Source organism: Rhinoderma darwinii, chromosome 12, assembly GCF_050947455.1.
Source record: "Rhinoderma darwinii isolate aRhiDar2 chromosome 12, aRhiDar2.hap1, whole genome shotgun sequence".
Lineage (NCBI taxonomy): Eukaryota > Metazoa > Chordata > Amphibia > Anura > Rhinodermatidae > Rhinoderma > Rhinoderma darwinii.
In genome coordinates, this window is record NC_134698.1 from 68,334,875 (window position 1) to 68,357,806 (window position 22,932).

General features: G+C 47.5%; 1 protein-coding gene across 3 annotated transcripts in view; it reads left to right on the plus strand.

Annotated features, from left to right (window-relative positions):
- Positions 1 to 4,678: 4,678 nt before the first annotated feature.
- Positions 4,679 to 22,932, plus strand: part of BRF1 (BRF1 general transcription factor IIIB subunit) — a 212,668-nt gene continuing 194,414 nt past the window's right edge. For 2 of the 3 annotated variants that reach the window (XM_075843797.1, XM_075843798.1), the window contains exons 1-2: positions 4,679 to 5,002; positions 19,077 to 19,157. In XM_075843797.1, coding sequence (XP_075699912.1) covers positions 4,819 to 5,002; positions 19,077 to 19,157 — 265 coding nt within the window. In that variant the 5' untranslated portion in view covers positions 4,679 to 4,818. The remainder of the gene's footprint in view (positions 5,003 to 19,076; positions 19,158 to 22,932) is intronic. The other variant, XM_075843796.1, reaches the window with a different exon arrangement.

The window sequence follows — 22,932 nt, forward strand, 5'->3', positions numbered from 1 at the left end:
GATGGCCTATCCTCAAGATAGGCGATCAATATCTCATTGGTCGGGTGTTCCGACTCCCGGTACCCCTGCCAATCAGCTGTTTTGAAGGGGCCGCAGTGATCGTATGAGCGCTGCTTCCCCTTCATTCCTTATCTGCTCACACTGTGAATCGCCAACACATTTGTAGAGGCGGTTCACAGTATTACAACCTTCTCCCATTCACTTCAATGGGAGAAGGCTGTAATACTGTGAACCGCCACTACAGGTGTGTTGGCGATTCACCGTTTGAGCAGTAAAAGATATTAAGGGGAAGCAGCGCTCATATAAGCGCTGCGGCCCCTTCAAAGCAGCTGATTGACAGGGGTATTGGGGCTCAGACCCCAACCAATGAAATATTAATGGCCTATCCTGAGGATAGGTCATGGATTTCCTTGGACTGGAAACCAATGTAAGATCTCCTTTTATTGGAACTAAGGGGCCTAACCTCTGAAAAACAACCCCATAGCATTATCCCTCCTCCACCAAACTTTACAGTTGGCACAATGCAGTCAGGCGGGTAACGGTCTCCAGGCTTTCACCCAAAGTGATTCATCACTCCACAGAACACGTTTCCAGAGCCCAGTGGCGGCATCCGTTACACCACTCCATCCAATGCTTGACGTGGTAAAAGGGTTGCATGAAGCTGCTCGGTCCTGGAGACTCATGGCATGAAGCTCCCGGCACAGTTTTTATGCGGATGTTAATACCAGAGGAGGTTTGGAGGTCAGCAGAGTTTTGGCGACTTTTATGCATTGTGCCCCCCAGCACTCGTTGACCACGCTCTGTAACCTTATGTGGTCTGCACTTTGTGGCTGAGTTGCTGTGGTTCCTAAATGCTTCCACTTTGCAATAAAATCACTCACAGTTGATCAGGGGAATATCTAGGAGGGAAGAAATTTCATGAATTTACTTGTTACAACGGTGATGTCCTATTACAGGCCCACGCTGGAATTCGGTGATCTCTTTACAACGACCCATTCTTTCACAGATATCTGTAAAGGCGATTGCATGGCGAGGTGCTGGATTCTATCCACCGGTGGCAAAAGGGACTGAATGAAACACCTGATTTCAATGATTAAGAGTGGGACACAATATTTTTGTCCATATAGCGTAGATAGATAGATAGATTTGAAATTTTTGGCTCCCTTATTTTCATGCACTTTCTCATCCACTCTAGCAACACAAACTCCCAATCCTATTTTGCCCTTTAACAAGACCATCCTGCTGCACCCAATGTAGATCCTGCTACTAACTCATATAAAGCACCTGCTCCCCCCAATACAGAGCCTGCTGCTCCCCCCAATATAGAGCCTGCTGCTCCCCCAATATAGAGCCTGCTGCTCCCCCCAATATAGAGCCTGCTGCTCCCCCCAATATAGAGCCTGCTGCTCCCCCAATATAGAGCCTGCTGCTCCCCCCAATATAGAGCCTGCTGCTCCCCCCAATATAGAGCCTGCTGCTCCCCCCAATACAGAGCCTGCTGCTACCCCCAATACAGAGCCTGCTGCTACCCCAATACAGAACCTGCTGCTACCCCCAATACAGAGCCTGCTGCTACCCCCAATACAGAACCTGCTGCTACCCCAATACAGAACCTGCTGCTACCCCAATACAGAACCTGCTGCTACCCCCAATACAGAACCTGCTGCTACCCCCAATACAGAGCCTGCTGCTACCCCCAATACAGAACCTGCTGCTACCCCAATACAGAACCTGCTGCTACCCCAATACAGAACCTGCTGCTACCCCCAATACAGAACCTGCTGCTACCCACAATAATGAGCCTGCTGCTACCCCCAATACAGAACCTGCTGCTACCCCAATACAGAACCTGCTGCTACCCCAATACAGAACCTGCTGCTACCCCAATACAGAACCTGCTGCTACCCCCAATACAGAACCTGCTGCTATCCCAATACAGAACCTGCTGCTACCCCCAATACAGAACCAGCTGCTATCCCCAATACAGAACCTGCTGCTACCCCCAATACAGAGCCTGCTGCTACCCCCAATACAGAGCCTGCTGCTACCCCCAATACAGAACCTGCTGCTACCCCCAATACAGAACCTGCTGCTACCCCAATACAGAACCTGCTGCTACCCCAATACAGAACCTGCTGCTACCCCCAATACAGAACCTGCTGCTACCCCAATACAGAGCCTGCTGCTCCCCCAATACAGAACCTGCTGCTACCCCAATACAGAGCCTGCTGCTACCCCCAATACAGAACCAGCTGCTACCCACAATACAGAACCTGCTGCTTCCCCAATACAGAACCTGCTGCTACCCACAATAATGAGCCTGCTGCTTCCCCCAATACAGAACCAGCTGCTACCCACAATACAGAACCTGCTGCTACCCCCAATAATGAGCCTGCTGCTTCCCCCAATACAGAACCTGCTGCTATCCCCAATACAGAACCTGCTGCTTCCCCCAATAATGAGCCTGCTGCTTCCCCCAATACAGAACCAGCTGCTACCCACAATACAGAACCTGCTGCTTCCCCCAATAATGAGCCTGCTGCTTCCCCCAATACAGAACCTGCTGCTATCCCCAATACAGAACCTGCTGCTACCCCAATACAGAACCCGCTGCTACCCCAATATAGAGCCTGCTGCTACCCCCAATACAGAACCTGCTGCTCCCCCAATACAGAACCCGCTGCTACCCCAATATAGAGCCTGCTGCTACCCCCAATACAGAGACTGCTGCTCCCCAATACAGAGCCTGCTGCTACCCCCAATACAGAGCCTGCTGCTCCCCCAATACAGAACCTGCTGCTGCCCCCAATACAGAACCTGCTGCTACCCCCAATACAGAGCCTGCTACTACCCCCAATACAGAACCTGCTACTACCCCCAATACAGAACCTGCTGCTACCCCCAATACAGAACCTGCTGATACCCCAATACAGAACCTGCTGCTACCCCCAATACAGAACCTGCTGCTACCCCCAATACAGAACCTGCTGCTACCCACAATACAGAACCTGCTGCTACCCCAATAAAGAACCTGCTGCTACCCCAATACAGAACCTGCTGCTACCCCAATACAGAACCTGCTGCTACCCCCAATACAGAACCTGCTGCTACCCCAATACAGAACCTGCTGCTACCCCCAATACAGAACCTGCTGCTACCCCTAATACAGAACCTGCTGCTACCCCCAATACAGAACCTGCTGCTACCCCAATACAGAGCCTGCTGCTACCCCAATACAGAACCTGCTGCAACCCCAATACAGAACCTGCTGCTACCCCCAATACAGAACCTGCTGCTCCCCCCAATACAGAGACTGCTGCTCCCCCAATACAGAGCCTGCTGCTACCCCAATACAGAACCTGCTGCTACCCCAATACAGAACCTGCTGCTACCCCAATACAGAGACGGCTGCTCCCCCAATACAGAGCCTGCTGCTCCCCCAATACAGAACCTGCTGCTACCCCAATACAGAACCTGCTGCTACCCCAATACAGAACCTGCTGCTACCCCCAATACAGAACCTGCTGCTACCCCTAATACAGAACCTGCTGCTCCCCCCAATACAGAGACTGCTGCTCCCCCAATACAGAGCCTGCTGCTACCCCCAATACAGAACCTGCTGCTACCCCAATACAGAACCTACTGCTACCCCCAATAATGAGCCTGCTGCCCAAGGTGCCCCCAATACTGTCCTTGATTTGCCCATACTATGCCTCTGTGTTGCCTCTAATACACTGAAGAACCGCTACACTGTGTGTATTTGACGTGTATTTTACGCGCAGAAATACGCATAAAAAAAGCTTCATTATAAGGGTATGTTCACACGAGGGCGTCCGTAACGGCTGAAATTACGGGGATGTTTCAGCCTGAAAACATCCCCGTAATTTCAGTCGTACCGGCATGTGCAGGCGCTTGAACGCCGCGTCAATTACGGCCGTAATTAGCGCTGCTATTCATTGGAGTCAATGAATAGCGGCTCCAATTACGGCCAAAGAAGTGACAGGTCACTTCTTTGACGCGGGCGTCTATTTACGCGCCGTCATTTGACAGCGGCGCGTAAATATACGCCTCGTGTGAACAGACAAACGTCTGCCCATTGCTTTCAATGGGCAGATGTTTGTCAGCGCTATTGAGGCGCTATTTTCGGGCGTAATTCGGGGCAAAAACGCCCGAATTACGTCCGTAAATAGGCCATGTGAACATACCCTTAAGCTTCCCATTCAAATCAATGGGAGACCGCACAGTTAGTACATACAATGTGGTTTTTTTTATGCAAGCATATTTAAAAAAACGTGTAGTGTAAAAAAGCGGCAAACCAATTCTTTGACGCCAAAAACGCACCAAATGTTCCCGTAGTCAACAGGAGTTCTAATTGCGCGCACAAAAAAACACGGGGAAAGCGCGTCAAAAACCCTTGTATTTTAAAAAGAAACGCTAGCGTATTTGACACATTGGTTTTTTTTTGTGCCATGTGAACATGCCCTAAACGTAAATGCAATGTCTACACCTGTAGCTATAATATTACATTATATACTGTTCATTATTACATCATATTTTTTATTTAATACAAAAGTTTCAAAATGTACAAAATAAAAGTTCAGTCTGAATCTCGGCTTTGGTGCTGCAGCGTCATCTAGTGGTGAATTCTCAGAATGACAGTTCGTAAACCGCTTGCTGTAGACCGGCACTGAATTCACGCGAGATTTGAAGCGGGAAGCGTCCTGCAGCGCCGCCGTGTGTAGGCCGTTCCTGGGGCCGGCTGCTGGCTGCTTCTCTCGCAGTGACTTCTCGGAGCACATGTAACAGGCAGCCGCTACCATGAGCAGCCGGGTCTGCAAGAGCTGCGGATGCACCGACATCGATGTAGACGCGGCCCGGGGAGATGCGGTGTGTACCGGCTGCGGGTCGGTGCTGGAGGACAATATTATTGTGTCAGAGGTGCAGTTTGTGGAGACTGGAGGCGGCGGCTCCTCGGCGGTGGGACAGTTTGTGTCGTCAGAGGGTGAGTGACAGACAAGTTCTACCACAGAGGAGGTGAGGGGCGGGCAATGGTCTGTGTGTAGTGCCAGGCTGCTGTGGTAGCATTATGAGGACCAGGGACTGGACAGACACATTCAAACACCACAGCACTGTACCTAGTGGGCAGAAGAGGGGCACAGCATCTATGTATTTTGTTGCAATAGTCCGTGCACAGTGGTCTGTATATAGCGGGCAGCAGGGCACAGTGGTCTGTATACAGCGGGCAGCAGCAGGGCACAGTGGTCTGTATACAGCGGGCAGCAGCAGGGCACAGTGGTCTGTATACAGCGGGCAGCATCAGGGCACAGTGGTCTGTATATAGCAGGCAGCAGCTGGGCACTGGTCTGTATATAGCGGGCAGCATCTGGGCACTGGTCTGTATATAGCGGGCAGCATCTGGGCACTGGTCTGTATATAGCGGGCAGCAGCAGGGCACTGGTCTGTATACAGCGGGCAGCAGCAGGGCACAGTGGTCTGTATATAGCAGGCAGCAGCTGGGCACTGGTCTGTATATAGCGGGCAGCATCTGGGCACTGGTCTGTATATAGCGGGCAGCAGCAGGGCACAGTGGTTTGTATACAGCGGGCAGCAGCAGGGCACAGTGGTCTGTATATAGCGGGCAGCAGCAGGGCACAGTGGTCTGTATATAGCGGGCAGCAGCAGGGCACAGTGGTCTGTATATAGCGGGCAGCAGCTGGGCACTGGTCTGTATACAGCGGGCAGCAGCAGGACACAGTGGTCTGTATACAGCGGGCAGCAGCAGGGCACAATGGTCTGTATATAGCGGGCAGCAGCTGGACACAGTGGTCTGTATACAGTGGGCAGCAGGACACAGTGGTCTGTATATAGCGGTCAGCAGGGGGGCACAGTGCTTTGTATATAGTGGGCAGCAGCGGGGCACAGTGCTTTTTATATAGCGGTCAGCAGGGGGGCACAGTGGTTTGTATATAGCAGGCAGCAGCGGGGCACAGTGGTGTGTGTATATAGCGGTCAGCAGGGGGGCACAGTGGTGTGTATATAGCGGTCAGCAGGGGGGCACAGTGGTTTTTATATAGCGGGCAGCAGGGGGGCTCAGTGGTTTGTATATAGCGGGCAGCAGCGGGGCACAGTGGCTTGTATGTAGCGGGCAGCAGCAGGGCACAGTGGTTTGTAAATAGTGGGCAGCAGTGGGGCACAGCACTGTTTATAAAGGGTCTACAATGGACACAACCATTTTTGCACAGTTAGGCAGCAGTAGGGTACAGCTCCCTGGCATATCTTGGGACTCTTGATCTAAAAGGCAGTATCTCCATTGTCTCAGTGGAGGGCGATGGGTCCTCAGTTTTTGCCAGAGGGGCACAGCATCTATGTATTTTGTTGCAATAGTCCGTGCACAGTGGTCTGTATATAGCGGGCAGCAGGGCACAGTGGTCTGTATACAGCGGGCAGCAGCAGGGCACTGGTCTGTATACAGCGGGCAGCAGCAGGGCACAGTGGTCTGTATATAGCAGGCAGCAGCTCGGCACTGGTCTGTATATAGCGGGCAGCATCTGGGCACTGGTCTGTATATAGCGGGCAGCATCTGGGGACTGGTCTGTATATAGCGGGCAGCAGCAGGGCACAGTGGTTTGTATACAGCGGGCAGCAGCAGGGCACAGTGGTCTGTATATAGCGGGCAGCAGCAGGGCACAGTGGTCTGTATATAGCGGGCAGCAGCAGGGCACAGTGGTCTGTATATAGCGGGCAGCAGCTGGGCACTGGTCTGTATACAGCGGGCAGCAGCAGGACACAGTGGTCTGTATATAGCGGGCAGCAGCAGGGCACAGTGGTCTGTATACAGCGGGCAGCAGCAGGACACAGTGGTCTGTATATAGCGGGCAGCAGCAGGACACAGTGGTCTGTATATAGCGGGCAGCAGCAGGGCACAGTGGTTTGTATACAGCGGGCAGCAGCAGGGCACAGTGGTCTGTATATAGCGGGCAGCAGCAGGACACAGTGGTCTGTATACAGTGGGCAGCAGGGCACAGTGGTCTGTATATAGCGGTCAGCAGGGGGGCACAGTGCTTTGTATATAGCAGGCAGCAGCGGGGCACAGTGCTTTTTATATAGTGGGCAGCAGCGGGGCACAGTGCTTTTTATATAGCGGTCAGCAGGGGGGCACAGTGGTTTGTATATAGCAGGCAGCAGCGGGGCACAGTGGTGTGTGTATATAGCGGTCAGCAGGGGGGCACAGTGGTGTGTATATAGCGGTCAGCAGGGGGGCACAGTGGTTTTTATATAGCGGGCAGCAGGGGGGCTCAGTGGTTTGTATATAGCGGGCAGCAGCGGGGCACAGTGGCTTGTATGTAGCGGGCAGCAGCAGGGCACAGTGGTTTGTAAATAGTGGGCAGCAGTGGGGCACAGCACTGTTTATAAAGGGTCTACAATGGACACAACCATTTTTGCACAGTTGGGCAGCAGTAGGGTACAGCTCCCTGGCATATCTTGGGACTCTTGATCTAAAAGGCAGTATCTCCATTGTCTCAGTGGAGGGCGATGGGTCCTCAGTTTTTGCCACTACTGTACAGAATAAACCTGGGCAATGAGAACATGTTGTTGCCGTTTCTCCTGGTGTAACCTCATTATATGGCCGTTTCCCTGGACTGTTATCAGCCTCGTCTCCTATGACTCCCTCCTGCGTGGATCCTGAGGTTGAGGATGAATGTGAGGACCCGAGGTGCTGTCGTCCCTAGCAGCCAGTCACAGCACTGCTGTCATCCCACTTGGTTGCTAGACGGCCCTCTGTTCCGACGGGGCTTTTTTTTACGTGGCCCGCGAAAAAGAAGTGCATGTCACCTCTTCAGCCGTTTTTCATAGTCTCTATAGAAAAACCGCACCAAACACGGCCGTTAAAAACGCCACTTTGATTAAAAAACGTCTGATAATCAGGAGCTGTTTTCCCTTGAAAACGGCTCAGTTTTTTGAGACGTTTTTTTATTTTGTGTGTGTACATACCCTTAAAGGCCTAATCTCCTCGATGATTCTAAAGCCTATAAAAAACGCATTGGGAGAACTTTCTGACCTGTCAATGGGATTTCCCCAAACAAACCGACTATATTGAGAGCGGTTCACAACAGGATCGGGTAGAGGGGTTATCATGCAAAGCCCCAATGCAACTACAGTCCTTAATAAAGTTGTTTACATATGCAATATGGGAACCCTAAAGATTTGTGATATAATACACACTCCTATCCTAATTATTGTATTTTGTGGCAACTAATCATTGTATACTATAAGGGTAATCTATGAAGAGTCCATCAATTTAGAACCCCTTAGGCCTCATGCACACGACCGTAGCCGTGTGCACGGCCGTGATTTTCGGGTCGGCCGGCTGCGGACTGTCAGCGGACTGTCAGCCGCAGGCCGCCCGCAAATCGTGGGACATGCACATGGCCGCGGCCATTGTTTTCAATGAGCCCGGACCGCAGAACCGGGCCGTAATAAGACATGCCCGTTCTTTCTGCGGTCCGGGCTCCCGGGCCGTGCACGGACCGCAAAAACTACGGTTGTGTGCACGGCCCCATAGAAAAGAATGGGGCCGCAATTCTCCCGTGGATTTTCGGGGGAATTGCGGCCGCAAAAACACGGTCGTGTGCATGAGGCCTTATATCTTCCTACTACAGTGGATACAATTATATTTTCTTTTTTTGTCTACTATTCATGTATTTTATTCTAACTATTTTTAAATTGTGCTTAAGTAAAAGTTATATTTTATTACAAACTCCAGTGATTTTTTTTATTTTATTCTTGTGGGGTATCGACTAGTAGTAACTAATCCTTGTGGTGAGGGAATATCACCGTTGATACTATTTTTTTGTTTTCAAGATCTCTGATTGCTGTTATTTAGTAGGAACATTCATTGTTTACTTCCAGAGGATAATATTCTGTCCATGGTCATGTGACGGACACAGGTACTTGGATCGTTAGTTACAGTATGTGTATCAGAGCTGTCTCTATCAACGGAACGGGGCAGTAAAAAAAACCTCAGATGCCGGTGATCACATCTGACACTGGCGTCTGAGGGGTTAAATGCTTGCGATCAGAAATTTTTCTGATCACAAGCATTGCCACTGGGTCCCTGCTGTGCAACACAGCAGAGACCCGGCGACTATGGCACCCGCTCTGCTTCTGTATGCCAGTACATTAAAGTTTAAAAATAAAAAAGTAATTTGAAATAAAAAGAAGTGAAAAAATACACACTTTTTAAAAATAAACATTAAAATAAAAGACTCAATACATAAAATATACACATATTCGGTATCGTCGCGACCCTAATAACCTGCACAACAAATGTATATTGTCATTTATGATGCATACGCTGTAAAAAAAATAAAAACTGCTTTCTTTCACTTATTAATGTGAGACACGAGGTGTTATGAATTTTGAACCTCCATGTGCCTCACATTAATAGTAATTAACCCCATCATGCACCTTACACATTAACCCAATGTTGTCCATTATGACTGTGAGCTACATGATGGGGTTAATTACTATTAATGTGAGGCACATGGAGGTTCAAAATTCATCAAACCACGTGCCTCATCAGAAAATGGAAGGTTTTTTTATAATGGCAATGTATCGTTTTGGTATTGAGAATCGCAATACTACACAAAGTATCAGTATCGAAGTCCAAATTCTGGTATCGTGACAACCTAATTGGCATTGCCATACAGAAATAAAACCTGAATTATAAAATAAAAAAAATCTTATACCCCGATTCAGCTATATTTTATGAACATATTGTAACAATTCCACTCATGCACCTTCATGCAATTTTGCATCAAAAAGTAAAGTGTAAAAAAATGCTTAAGTGGTGTTTCTGGCTAAAAGTCTAATCCAAACAGAGATGCATAACACCACCTAAAATGAAAGTTCAAGATATTAACCCGCCTCCTTTTGATTGACAGCTCCTCATCTCCCCCCAGCACACACACAATTCCGCGTTGGCGCATCGATGTCCTGTCCTGGTGCGTGCGCACAACAGGACACAATAGTGGGGCATGTGCAGTAACTAGATTTGAGGCCCAGACGAGGCAGGGAAGGGTGTCGGACCATACACGAACGGCGCATGCGCGCTATCTCAGGCGAGATTTCGTCATTCAGGGTGGGCCAGTTTGCGGCGGTGAGCGGGCATAATAAGAGGAACTGCCGGATTATTACCATAATAGCCGAAAAATTTTGCAGACCGTTATTTCCAGTTGGAGGAGGAGTTTAGGAGCGGGGATAACGCCAATGAACTTTTGACTGCATCGGCCAGCGAGAGGTGAGGAGAGTTCAATAGGTGAAATGCTGGTGACCGGTTCCTTTTAAGGCCTGTGGACATCACCTTTGAGGCCTATGTTAATCGTATATATACTTCATTATAGCTACCGACATACACGCTAAACATGCCCACAGGGCTCCATTAGCACTTCGGATGGTCTCGCCAGGGACTCTCGCGTTGTAACGCTGCTGACATCACTGTTCGTATATGGGCAGTGACATCAGGGGCTTCTCTAGAGCTAGAGTCCCCGGCCAGAGCGTTTGCGATGCCCTGTACGAGAAGTCCCGCATTGTAGCTCCTGACATCACTGTCCCTGTATGGACTGATGTTAGGAGCTTCCCAGACACATCGCTTCAGGTAGCGCTCTGCCTTGGTGGGTTCAGGTGACGTATCCCACTGTATGCCGATGCAATGGGATACTTTGCATCCTTCTGTGGGAGGTATATGTACAATCGAAGTAAAAAATGTGCCATGCACAGGCCCTTATAGACACAAAACCAAGAAGTAAAACCTTTCATCCTCCTCCCTGACTTCAAATGAGTGCTGCGCCCTGAATATTGCACCTAGAGGTCTAAGCCTCGTATTCTTTGAAAGCTAATATATCTAATATTCTTATATTCTAGTCACAGCAAGCGATACTGTATATGTCTTTGGTAGTGAATGGGTTAAAGGGGTTGTCCCACTCTTATCATATATCCTATATGGGCCTATAGATGTTATAGATGGGGGTCCTTTATTTTGGAATCCCTCTCTATGAGCCAGATCAGAGAGCTTCTCCGTGTACATGAGCCCTAAGTTTCATATGTGATGCAACCCTAAAATAGAATTTTAATTTATTTTAATCTTCTATATAGGATTTAAAACAAATAGAACGAGGAACATTAAAAGCCTGATCTACAAAAGCGAAAACTGACTGTTAGGCCATATTCACACGGGGCGGATATGCTGCGTTAAATGTACTTGGCGTATCCGACCTGAAACCCGCAGAGAATTCCGCACCAAATTGTGGTGTCGTTTTTCGACCGGAATCTCCGCTGTGGAAAACCGTAGTTGAAAATAAAAACTTTTTATTTTTACCCTGGTCTCCGTCGTCATATCGACCCTTTGATCTGTTCCCGTCCTGTCCGGCCTCCTGGGATGACGATGCAGCCAATGTGACTGCTGCTGCCTGTGATTGGCTGCCACAGTCACATGGGATGACATGTCATCTTAGGGCGGGTTCACACATGGCGGAATTCCACTTAAATTCCGCTGCGGACACTCCGCAGCGTTAATCCGCAGCGGAGCCGTTTCTCCATTGACTTTCACTTTAAATTAGCAGTGTTCGTTTACACGATGCGTACAATTCCGCTGCGGAGCATAGGCTGCGGAGCGGAATTTGGTGTCCGCAGCATGCTCTGTCTGTTGCGGAGCAGTGGCGGACTCATGGCGGAATTTCTCCATTGACTTCAATGGAGATTCAAAGTTCCGCAATGAAGTCCGCAGCTGTCATGCACATGTCATGTGTGCTGCGGATACGTCTTGCTTTTTTAACTTGACATTTCTTCATTCTGGCTGGACCTATGTATTTCTAGGTCTACAGCCAGACTGAGGAAGTCAATGGGGCTCCCGTAATGACGGGAGCGTTGCTAGGAGACGTCTGTAAATAGTCACTGTCCAGGGTGCTGAAAGAGTTAAGCGATCGGCAGTAACTGTTTCTGCACCCGGGACAGTGACTACCGATCCCAATATACATGTATCTGTAAAAAAACATATAAGTTCATACTTACCGAGAACTCCCTGCGTCTGTCTCCAGTCCGGCCTCCCAGGATGACGTTTCAGTGTAAGTGACGGCTGCAGCCAATCACAGGCAAAGCACAGGCTGCAGCGGTCACATGGACTGGCGCGTCATCCAGGGAGGTCGGGCTGGATGCCGAAAGAGGGACGCGTCACCAAGACAAGGGCCGGTAAGTATGAAAATCGTTTCCTTTCACTAGGGAAAGTGCTGTCCCTTCTCTCTATCCTGCACTGATAGGGAGAAGGGAAGCACTTTTCCCGCAGTCTGCAGCAGCCAGTCCGCATCAATGTACTGCACATTTTGTGCAGATCCGCTGCAGAATCTGCAACGCAGATTCTGTGCGGCATCGATGCGGACAGTTGCGGAGGAATTCCGCCATGTGTGGTCATGCCCTTAGGAGGCCGGCTGCACTGAAAATTTTTCTGAGTTGCGATTTTTGCGATGTAATCGCAGCTTTTCCGTTGCAACATTTACTATTTGTTGCGGGTTTTACCTCCCCATTGAATTTATTGGGGAGGATCCGCAACAGAAAAGCAGCGATTCCAAAGCATAAATTGACATGCTGCGCATTAAAAAAACAAAAAACGCACCAGAGGTCCATTTATGAACGTTTTTTCGGCTGAATTTTTACACCACATCTGGATGAGATTTGTTCACGTCTCATCCACTTTGCTGCTACTGTAATATGCTGCGGATTTTCCGCAATGGAAACCTTTGCAGAAAATCTGCAGTGTTTACGTGTGAACATACCCTAAAAAGGATACCTAAACAAATTCTTATCTGTCATGGAAAATAAATAAAAATTCTGCAGTACGGGTGAATGGAGTTCTGTAAAAAAAAAATCCACTTAGTCCTTATTCACACGAGCCTATTTCACGTCCGTGTTACGCGCGTTAAAACAACGGACGTCACACGGACCTATGCAATTCAATGGGGCCATTCAGACATTGTGTTTCACGCAGCGCGCGTCCGCTGCGTGAAACTCACTGCATGTCCTATACTTGAGCGATTTTTGCGCATCACGCACCCATTGAAGTCAATGGGCGCGTGAAAATCACGGACAGCACACGGACGCTCATCCATGTGCTGTCCGTGATTCACGCAACAGTTGTTAAAGAAATGAGAAAAAGAGAAACACCTTCTTCAGTTTTTTTTGCTGACGGAAAAAACGCGTGAGATACAGATGACATACGCGCGTAAAAAACGCAGATGCCCACCTTACACGGATGTCACATGGAACTGCAACGTGCGGAAAACGGTGAATTTTTTTAAGCGCGCAAAATGGACATGCTTGTGTGAATTAGGCCTAAGGCTACATTCACACGATCGTATCAGATTCACGCACTCGCAAAGCACATCTTCTTTTTTTTTTTATTATTATTTTCAATTGAATTGATACACAAATCACGCACCGCACACGGATGTGCATGCTTGTGCGGTGCGTGGTTTTCACGCACCCATTGACTTTAATCGGCGCGTAGGTGCGTGAATACAAACCAATATAGGACATGCAGTGAGTTTCATGCACGGACTCTCGCTGCGTGAAAACTTGCGTATGTGTGAACGGACCCATTGAAATCAATTCCTGAGCTGCGTGTGATTTCCATGCGCAGCGCACGGACATTATTCGCATTCGTGTGAATGGGCCCTTACTTGCATTGTACTGTACTCTGGCAGACTTTCGGTACAGAATTCCACGCGGAAAATGTGAAAAAATTACGCCATGTGTGAACGATGGCTAAACGACGCGCGTTTTTATCGCTGTTCTTTTAGGCCCCATGCACACGACCGTGAAATCGACCATAATTAGGGGCCCATTCATTTCTATGGCCGACGGACACCTTCCTGTATGTCCGTGCCGTAGAAACCTGTCCTAGTTTTTTATTTTATGGCCCGTGCCCCTATACTTTTATAAGTATTACTGGCACGGTCGTGAGCATTGGGCCTCATGCAGTTTTAATTACCAAAAAAAAAATCTGTGAGTGAAGGAGGCCATAAAAGGGTTGTCCAGGTTTAGAAATACATGACTACTTTCTTCCAAAAAACAGTGCCACTTCTGTCCATGGGTTGTCTGGTATTGCCGCTCAGCTCCAGTGAAGTGAGTAGAGCTAGGCTTCAATACCACACACAACCTGTGGACAAGTATGGTGCTGTTTTTGGACGAAAGCAGCCATGTTTTTCTAATCCTGGGCAATCCCTTTAATCTCAATGTCAGATTTAGGCCTCATGCACACGGCCGTGCCCGTACTCACGGTCCGCCAATGCGGACACCGACGACTGTGGCCCGCAGTTTCGACCCATTTTCCCATACAAAGAATGGGAGCACGGCCTATCGAAGCGAATGGGTTCGTAATTGCGGACCTTATTACTGTCCGCAATTACGGAGACTTTTTTTTTACAGTCGTGGCCATGGGGCCTAAATGTTATTTAATTGCCCTAGTGCATGTATTTATATGGCTGTGGCTCAGTGGTTAGATTGTATCCTTGCAGCAATGAGGTCTTGGGTTCAAAACCAACGGAGAACATTTTTATTTTTCCCATCTAACAATATATTCTAAGTAGGACCTAACAAGTAGTGCAGATGCCAGAACCACCAGGAAGCCAAAAGAAGTGCAGGCATAATGGCAATTTGAAGAAGCTATATATGTTCACATAAGGGAGTTGTCTCCATAAGACAACCTTTCTCCATGTGCCTTTTTGGGTTGAGAAAAAAAAAAGTCAGTCTCTCACTCTGGCATACGTGGCCCAGCCATGTATTATATGGTTGTCCATTCATTTAAACAACCCCCCCCCCCCCCCAATAAACATGCCCGCTCGGATGGCCAGCATGCTATACTGTAATTCTCCTGTAGCGGTCGCTGCAGTGGGAGTGTGTAGCCATCCACAACTTCAGAAGCCAGACCTGTTGCTGTCGGCTAATCGTCGGCAGGTTTCATTTGAAAAAAAGGTTCGGGCATGTTCACATCACGTTTTTTCCTTCCGTCAGAGGTATATATCGGGAGGAGTCTTGAGGTGTACTTCCAACGAAAGGTACCAACCTATGCAAGTGTATAGGCATACAGTGGAATATGTCGCCCGAACTCCCTGGGCACATTGCTACTTTAAGCGCTGTGCCTGGGGAAGCCCCTGTCAGCACTGTCCATATGTGGGCAGTGATGTCAGGGGCTTTCAACTACGGTGTCTCTGGCCAGATCATGGGAAGCGCCCTGGCCAAGGACTCTGGGAGTGATTGAGCCCATGACGTCACTGTCCATATATGGGCAGTATATTTAGGGGCTTCTCCAGTCCCGGAGTCTCCAGCCAGAGCGCTGCCGGTGCAGTTGCGACCCCTATAACTACGCCACTGGCTGTTACCTAATATATGAGCTGGGGAACCTCCATTGTGTTTAATACAATATCCAATGTATAATATGGTAAAATAATGACCGATGCATTTATAACCCTGCTTGTTTGCTATTTCTATCTACGCCGGGCAGGACATGAATAGAAAGCATTGTCTCCTACCTAATATTTCATGTTATTTCCCGCTGCCTCTTGCTTTCTCTGAAGCGGGGCCTGTGACAAATAAGAGTAGAATTGGGTTTACATTTTCTAATTAGATTTGCTCTTAGCAACTTGACATAAGCGGAAAATCAACAAATGTCAGAAAATTGATCTTTCTGACTGTGCGTGTGTCTGGCGAGGAGTCTGGTCTTTTGCTAGTAACATTATTATGTAAAGCAAATATCAGCTCCGGAGCTCTTCCCGTCACTGGAGTTTGAAAACCTCTTTATATCTGCACCTTGATCAGACCCATTACAGCAGGACGGGAAATCAATCACACACCCTGGCTGCCGGCCAGTCATCCATTACAACACGGCTGTATTGAACCATTGTACTTCATAGACTTAAGATGTAAAGTAGCGCTGTCCTGGGCTTGTACGCTGGTCAGAGCCTGTGCTGCCTATATGGAAGTCTTCACTAGCACCGACCCGGTTTGAGAGGCTTTGATTTCTCAGATTCTCACTCTCGATCTGACACCCTCCCTAACATACTTGCTGAATTTCCTCCCTGTATATGAAACGTGCCACCAAGTTGCTCCTTCATTTTTTTTAACAGCTGCTGAATTCCTCTTCGCCCTTTTGGAAACACCCATCGTCAGATCTACACCACCGTGTCGCCGATGTCGGCACATTTGGATATCTCACGGCCCAGCTCAACAATACCCTCCTGAGTTAGGACTCCTTCCATTTAAGCCTTAACTAGCCACCTTTGATTCTGCTTCGCCTCTTCCTATCAGTCCGCCCCTATTTTAGGATTTGACTGTCGGTCTTGTGATTTAATGGCATACATGTAGTCACATTCTACGGTATGAGTTATTTTCCGTTGCTCCAGGTTGCTGAACTTCTACAGTTAATTGAACTAATAGTAGTTCTTACTGACGCTTTGTTACCTAGTCGTCTTCTTTTTTTTGCTCTTATGTAAAATGTCCTTTTTTTTTCTTCCTAATACATATGTAATTGGCCAGAAGTCTTCAGCGCTACCTGCAATAATTATACTCGCCTTGTTTTTCTGCCGTCAATGCTGGAGCTGCTTTCTTGGAGACATCAATGGCAAGGAAGTGCAATTTTAGATAACATAGGGCACACATGGACAGTATAGAGTCCGGATCAATCATTCCAACTATTGCCTGTGAACAAAACTTTGTCTGTCAGAGACATGTCAATAATCTTTGTTAATTGAGTAATGTTGTAAATACATTGCATTACTTCTCTCGTACTGGTAATGAGTTACATCCAGTGTTAGGCCGAGTCCACACAAGGCAGATTTTTTTTGCGTAGATTTTGGGGCGGATTTGCTTATGGATCTTCCTTCTGCAAAAAAAGAACAAACATATATTTACCTTGAGGCTACATGCACACGTTGCATATTTTGCTGCGGGAAAATACGCAGCAAAACCGCAGGAAACCAAAAGAAATTTGCAGAAAAAAACGCAAGGTGCATTTTTTTATGCATTTTTCAGTGCGGTTTTGCTGTGTAAATCGCTGCGTTTTCATGCTGCGGGTTTTGCTGCATATTTCTGTAGAACTCCTGGGATAGAATTCACAAGAGGAATCGCGCGATAAATTGACATGCCATGGTTTCGAATATACGCACCGCGGGTCAATTTACGTCCCAAAAAATACCGCAGCGTGGACATGAGATTACCTGGAATCTCATTGACTATGCTGGTACTGTATTACACTGCGGTTTTGATGCGTGCAAATGCGCGTGGCGAAACCGCACGTAATATGCATTGTGTGCATGACCCTGACGCTTCCATGGTCCCTCCGGCTCTATTTATGGGAATTTCCTTTTAAGGATCAAGCAATTTGCAGTAAATGGACTGAACACTGGAAAAGTTACAAAAGTACTATTTGAGAAAGTGAATGTAGAATCCAGAGTTGCACAAATCTTTCTTTGACATTTAAAGAGAACATTTCACCCCCCCCCCCCCATACATGTGCAGCATGTAATGGGGAGGGCTGCACAAACCCTGGGGCACTTTAATTTTTTTCCTACCCTCCTCCGTTATTTAGATATCGGTGCCGTTATATTTGGTGCCCGATATTTAAATATCCCTCTAAACTGTCAATGGCGCGTGTAACATGGCTGTGACACTGTACAATCCGCTACGGACAATGCCACAGCAAGGGCTGGAGAGAGGAGAGCGTGTGCGCGCGTACAAGCAGCTCGGAGCTATGCGCGCACTCTCTTCAGCTCTCGGCAGACAAGGATAAGACTGATCTCTGGCGAGAGATCACACAGTCTTGTACTTGGTCTGCCGAGAGATGAAGAGTGAGAGCGTGCGCATGCGCGCACAGCTCTGCGCGTGCGTGCACACACTCTCCTCTCCAGCTCTTGCTGTAACACTGTCCGTAGGTGATTGGACAGTGTCACAGCAATGTTACACATCCCCTTGCCATTACACGCCCCATTGACAGTTCAGGGGGTTATTTAAATATCGGGCGCCAAATATAACGGCAACCGATATCTAAATAACCGAGGAGGGTAGGAAAAAAAATTAAAGTGCCCCAGGGTTTGTATAGCCCTGCCTATTAGGGTATGTTCACACTGCTTATTTTCGGGCCGTAAATGGCCAAAAAATCGGAAGCCAAACGCCTCCAAACATCTGCCCATTGACTTCAATGGAAAACGCAGTGTTCTGTTCCGGCGGGGCGTTTTTTTTACGCGGCCGTTTTGAAAAAACGACGTGTAACAAGACGCCCCGTAAAAAGAAGTGCATGTCACTTCTTGAGCCATTTTTTTAAACCGTTTTTGATTGACTACAGAAAAACCGCTCCAAAAACGTCCGTAAAAAACGGCTGAAAATCAGGAGCGGTTTTTCCTTGAAAACCACTCCGTATTTTCAGATGTCTTTTGCTAAGCGTGTGAACAAAGCCTGACATGCTGCACTCAGCTGCACATGTATGGGCAGGTGAAAGGTTCTCTTTAAGAAAGTTATGCACATTCGATAAATTCACCGATAATCTGATGTGTGTGATCAATACGACTTCCCCTCATTGTCTGCCGTCGGGACAAACAAGGATTGGGAATATTGAAATTTAACTTGCCTGATCTGTTGTTCCCCAGAAGCGACATGCATGGTCGACTGATCTGAACAGACATGTTTATGTGCGAGTAGGGGGAGATAGATGTGACATGGACTGCTTTTCGAGACAGAATGTGTTGCAGTTTATTATTTGTACACTAGGTGGCAGTGTTTAAATTTAGAATACAACTTTTTTGTGTCTGTATTGTTGTTTTTACAGTTTTCATAAGAACGTGCCAATACTTTAATAGTTTTTAGGAAGTTTAGGTTTGTATTTGCCCTTGTAAAGTTCAGTGAAAGGATTTATTTTACATTTAGTGAAGGGATTTATTTACAGCTAATTAAATGAAGACATTTTTATACTCCACATTTTTAGTTTAGTCTGCATAGCAAATGTTTAACTTTTTTTTTTTCTCAATCTTTTACAGGGATTGGTAAATCTTCCACACTTGTCGGGGGATTTCACACAAATTTGGGAAAGGAATCGCGAGCCCAAACATTGCAAAATGGTACGTAGATCCTCAGTTCTTTTTCTCTCTGAAATTCTTTTTTTTTTTTCTCTTTCTTCAGGGACATTGCCAAAAACTTCTGCATGCAAACTTGTGCTCAGGGGTTGTGTTCTCCTGTTCGTCCTTAATTACCAAAAATCTGAATAGAGGCCAGCATAGGGGAAAAAGGGACACGTTCCCAAAAACTTCTTCACCAAATGTGTCCCTTCTCCCCTAAACTGGGTTCCATTCCCATATTTGTTTATTAAAGGCTCAACTGACGGGACCTCCAAATGAAGGGGCCACATTGCTCCATACCTGAGAATAAAGGGACCACAACACGGATTTACCGCTGCATCCCCTTTTACCTGTGTCAGCGGCTCTTCCGGCCACCCACTGTGCAGTGAACTGCAGCACGGCCGCATTTGCTTTAATTAAGCTTTGTTGCAATTTCCTGTACAATGGGTGGCCGGGGTTCCGCTTTGCAGGTAAAAACTGTGTCGGGCCACATCTCCTTGCCATTGCTGCATCCCCTTTATCCTCCAGATTGTTTCCTGCCAGTTGGACCCCCACCAATCTGAAAGTGATGGCTTTTGCTGGTAGTATGCCATTATTTTCTGGGATGGGAAAATCCTTTTAAATGGTAAGTGGAAATATTCATTAACGCTAAAGACAGCCACAGTTTTTTTTAGGTATGAATCATCCGCTGTCTTAAAATATTGGCTGCAGGTTAAACCGTTGCACATCATTCTCCTACAGCAGTTTTGCTGTGTCTCTGAAAAAATTGACCTGCGATGCGGTTTTTTTGAGCTGCAGCGTGTCAATTTATGCTGTGGAATCGCTGCTCTTTTGTTCCATTGAATTTGAATTTAATGGGGAGGTAGAAGCTGCAACAAGGAGCTATGTGTGTTGCAAATTTTCTGGCAAAAACTATGCGATTCCACCGCAAGAATCGCAAGTGAGAAGAAATAATTTTTTTTAAATTTGAAATGAATTAAAAGTTATTGCTTAACCCGCCCGTTGTCATCGCGACTTGATCCTCTATTCTAAGCACAGCCCGACCTCCTGAGATGACTTTTCATTCCATGTGACTACTGCAGCCAATCAAATGCTGCAGCGGTCACATGGACTACAGCATCATCCCAGGAGGCTGGGCTACGCTCAGGAGAGAAGGACGTGTTGCCATCACTACGGCCGGGGGAAGTATAAACTTTTTTTTTTTTTCTTTTTTTTTTTCAAGCCTGCAGGATTTCCGCATCGGACATGCTGCCCGAAAAACTTCACCACAGTTTGGTGCGCTTTTTTGGACAAAATACCCTGCGGATTCCAGGGCGGTGGTCCCGGTGTGAGTAGCAGCTGGCACAGTGGACCAGGAGATGACGGTGAATTACACCGTGGGTACAGGCACTGGCAGATGATACCATGGCAGGCAGGCATAGATCTGAGGTCACAGTTCGTACCTGATAGCGGGTCTTCAGACTTACAGCAGGATGCAAACTGGTAGCAGGAGACGCACAGAAACCTTGGCAGGAGCAAACTAAGTTGCACTAAAGTTGCTCAGGCACCAGATGACCAGTGAGGCTGCCTTAAATAAGTACAGAGCATCAGGGATTGGTTGGGAAAGACTGTGAATGCGTGCGCTGGGTCTTTAAGAGGCTGCCAGGGTGCACACATGTGGCAGAAGCCCCAGGACGCCGGCGGAGAAGTTGAGTAGTCTGCCGGGGGCTTTACAATATGCCCTAGGGACCACCCTCTAAACCACATCTGCTGAGTATCATAGCGGACCTGGCCCATCCATGTATCTCATGGACTGCCATTTGTTTGAATGAACGCTGTGTAATACTACATTCCCCCTGCATTGAACTCTGCATGGAAAATGTCTTTCTGTCCGCAACTTAGCCTGGCAATAACGGCTTCATTTTCAGATGGGGTTGTCCTGATGACATAGCCCCTATAATGCAGACTGTGATAAGGATTTTCTTAAACACTATTCTCTAGTCTCTTAAATGTTAAAAACAGCAGAGAGTGAAGCTGAAAGGAAAATGGGGTACAAAATGGCGCAAACATAGGGCATTGCCCACGTAGGATGTGGAATAGGTGATATTGTAGGAAATTTCTCACCTGGTGATGTTGTGCTAGGATCACGACCCCCCTGTAGATATAGTTTGTGGATTTTCCAGGGAACTGCAGGCCACGGGTTGTGCCGGATGCAAAATTCTTTGTCCGGTTTCCAGAATGATAGCAGTATTGTGAGACACCTTGCACAGGTGGGAGTATCTAAAAAAATCAGCCCTAGGTAGGATCGGCGCTGTTCCCTTTTGAAGTGGTGTAGTGCTGGTTTCTTAGTGTCGCATAGCAAAGAGGCAAACACTATTTAAATGAAAGTTCTTTAATAAGATATGATTGATACAAGTGACGCGTTTCGGAGCTGGACCAGCTCCTTCCCCAGGCAATATCACAGGGCACGGCAGTAAAACGGCAGCGAAAAAGATGCCACCTGGTTGCAGTGTGTGAATGTGACCATAGGATTATACAGACTCTTTATCAGAAAGTGGTATGTTCTTCTCCATACGACCAGCAGGGGGCTCTAGCTCTTTATAAACACCACTGCGGAGATTGTATTTGGCATCCCCCTGCTGTCGTTGATTGTGTGTGTTCTGCTCTTGAAGCTGAAGTTCTTGTGTACTTGCCATATTTACCATCTCTTCGTGGTTTGGTCGGGGGCTGACCAGGCCGCAGCGTTTTGTCATCTGCCGGTAACTGCCCATTCAGCAGAATTTTCCTTCCAGCAGTTTTTAAGTGAATAGTTGCCCTTGTATACTGCTAATTGGACATGACATGATGGGAAGGAGAAAGGAGCATTGCTGTATTACACAGCGAGATCTTATACTGACAACCTATTACAAGAAACACGGCTCATTTACATGGGGATCAGCATTTCTCCTGATGCTGCGTTCACGGCGCATTGTTTTACCACAGTCTGGTAGCCTATAGGCAAATTGTAGACCATTGTAAATGGTGGTGTAGATGGGAGGAGGCGGATTCTGGTCGTGAGAAGACGCTAGAGAATTGCATGTAATGAAAATATCCTAATGCTTTAGGGTTTCTTCGCTTCAAAATTTAAAGAAAAGCTCGAGTGAAATGAGTTTTGCATTATAGGCATTTATTAGGAAGACTCAGCCTTGGGCGTATGGTACCCGTGTTTAACAGTCGGTATGTATAGATAAGTTGCTGTAAGTTCAGTAGATGAGTCTGAGTGATACATGCGCAATATGGACTGTTTAAAAAAAAACAAAAAACTTTCTTGCTTCCGGTAACGGCGCCACACCTGTCCATGGGTTGTGTCTGGTATTACAGCTCAGCTACATTACAGTGAATATGGCTAAGCTACATTACCACAAGCAACCTGTGGACAGGAGAGGCGCTGTTTTTGAAGAAGGCAGTCATATTGTTTTAATTCTGTACAACCCCTTTAAACATGTATACAATATGTGTGTGTCTGAATTGGGCCTAAAGGCACTTTTACATGGGCCAGTGATTGGGCGAATGAGTGCACATACGAACGCTTGTTCCGGATCATTGGCCTGTGTACACATGCCAGAGATCAGCCATGTAGTTCAGCTTAGCAGGACCACGAGGGAGTGGTATGGGTGTGTGGCGTTGACATAGACCCTGAATATGTAGACAACTTCTGGCCAGCCTTAGGGTTTGCGCACACTGGGCGGATAGGCTGCATAGAAGTATTCTGCGTATCTTTCCTAGAACCCGCAGGGAATTCCGCCTGAAAAACCGCACC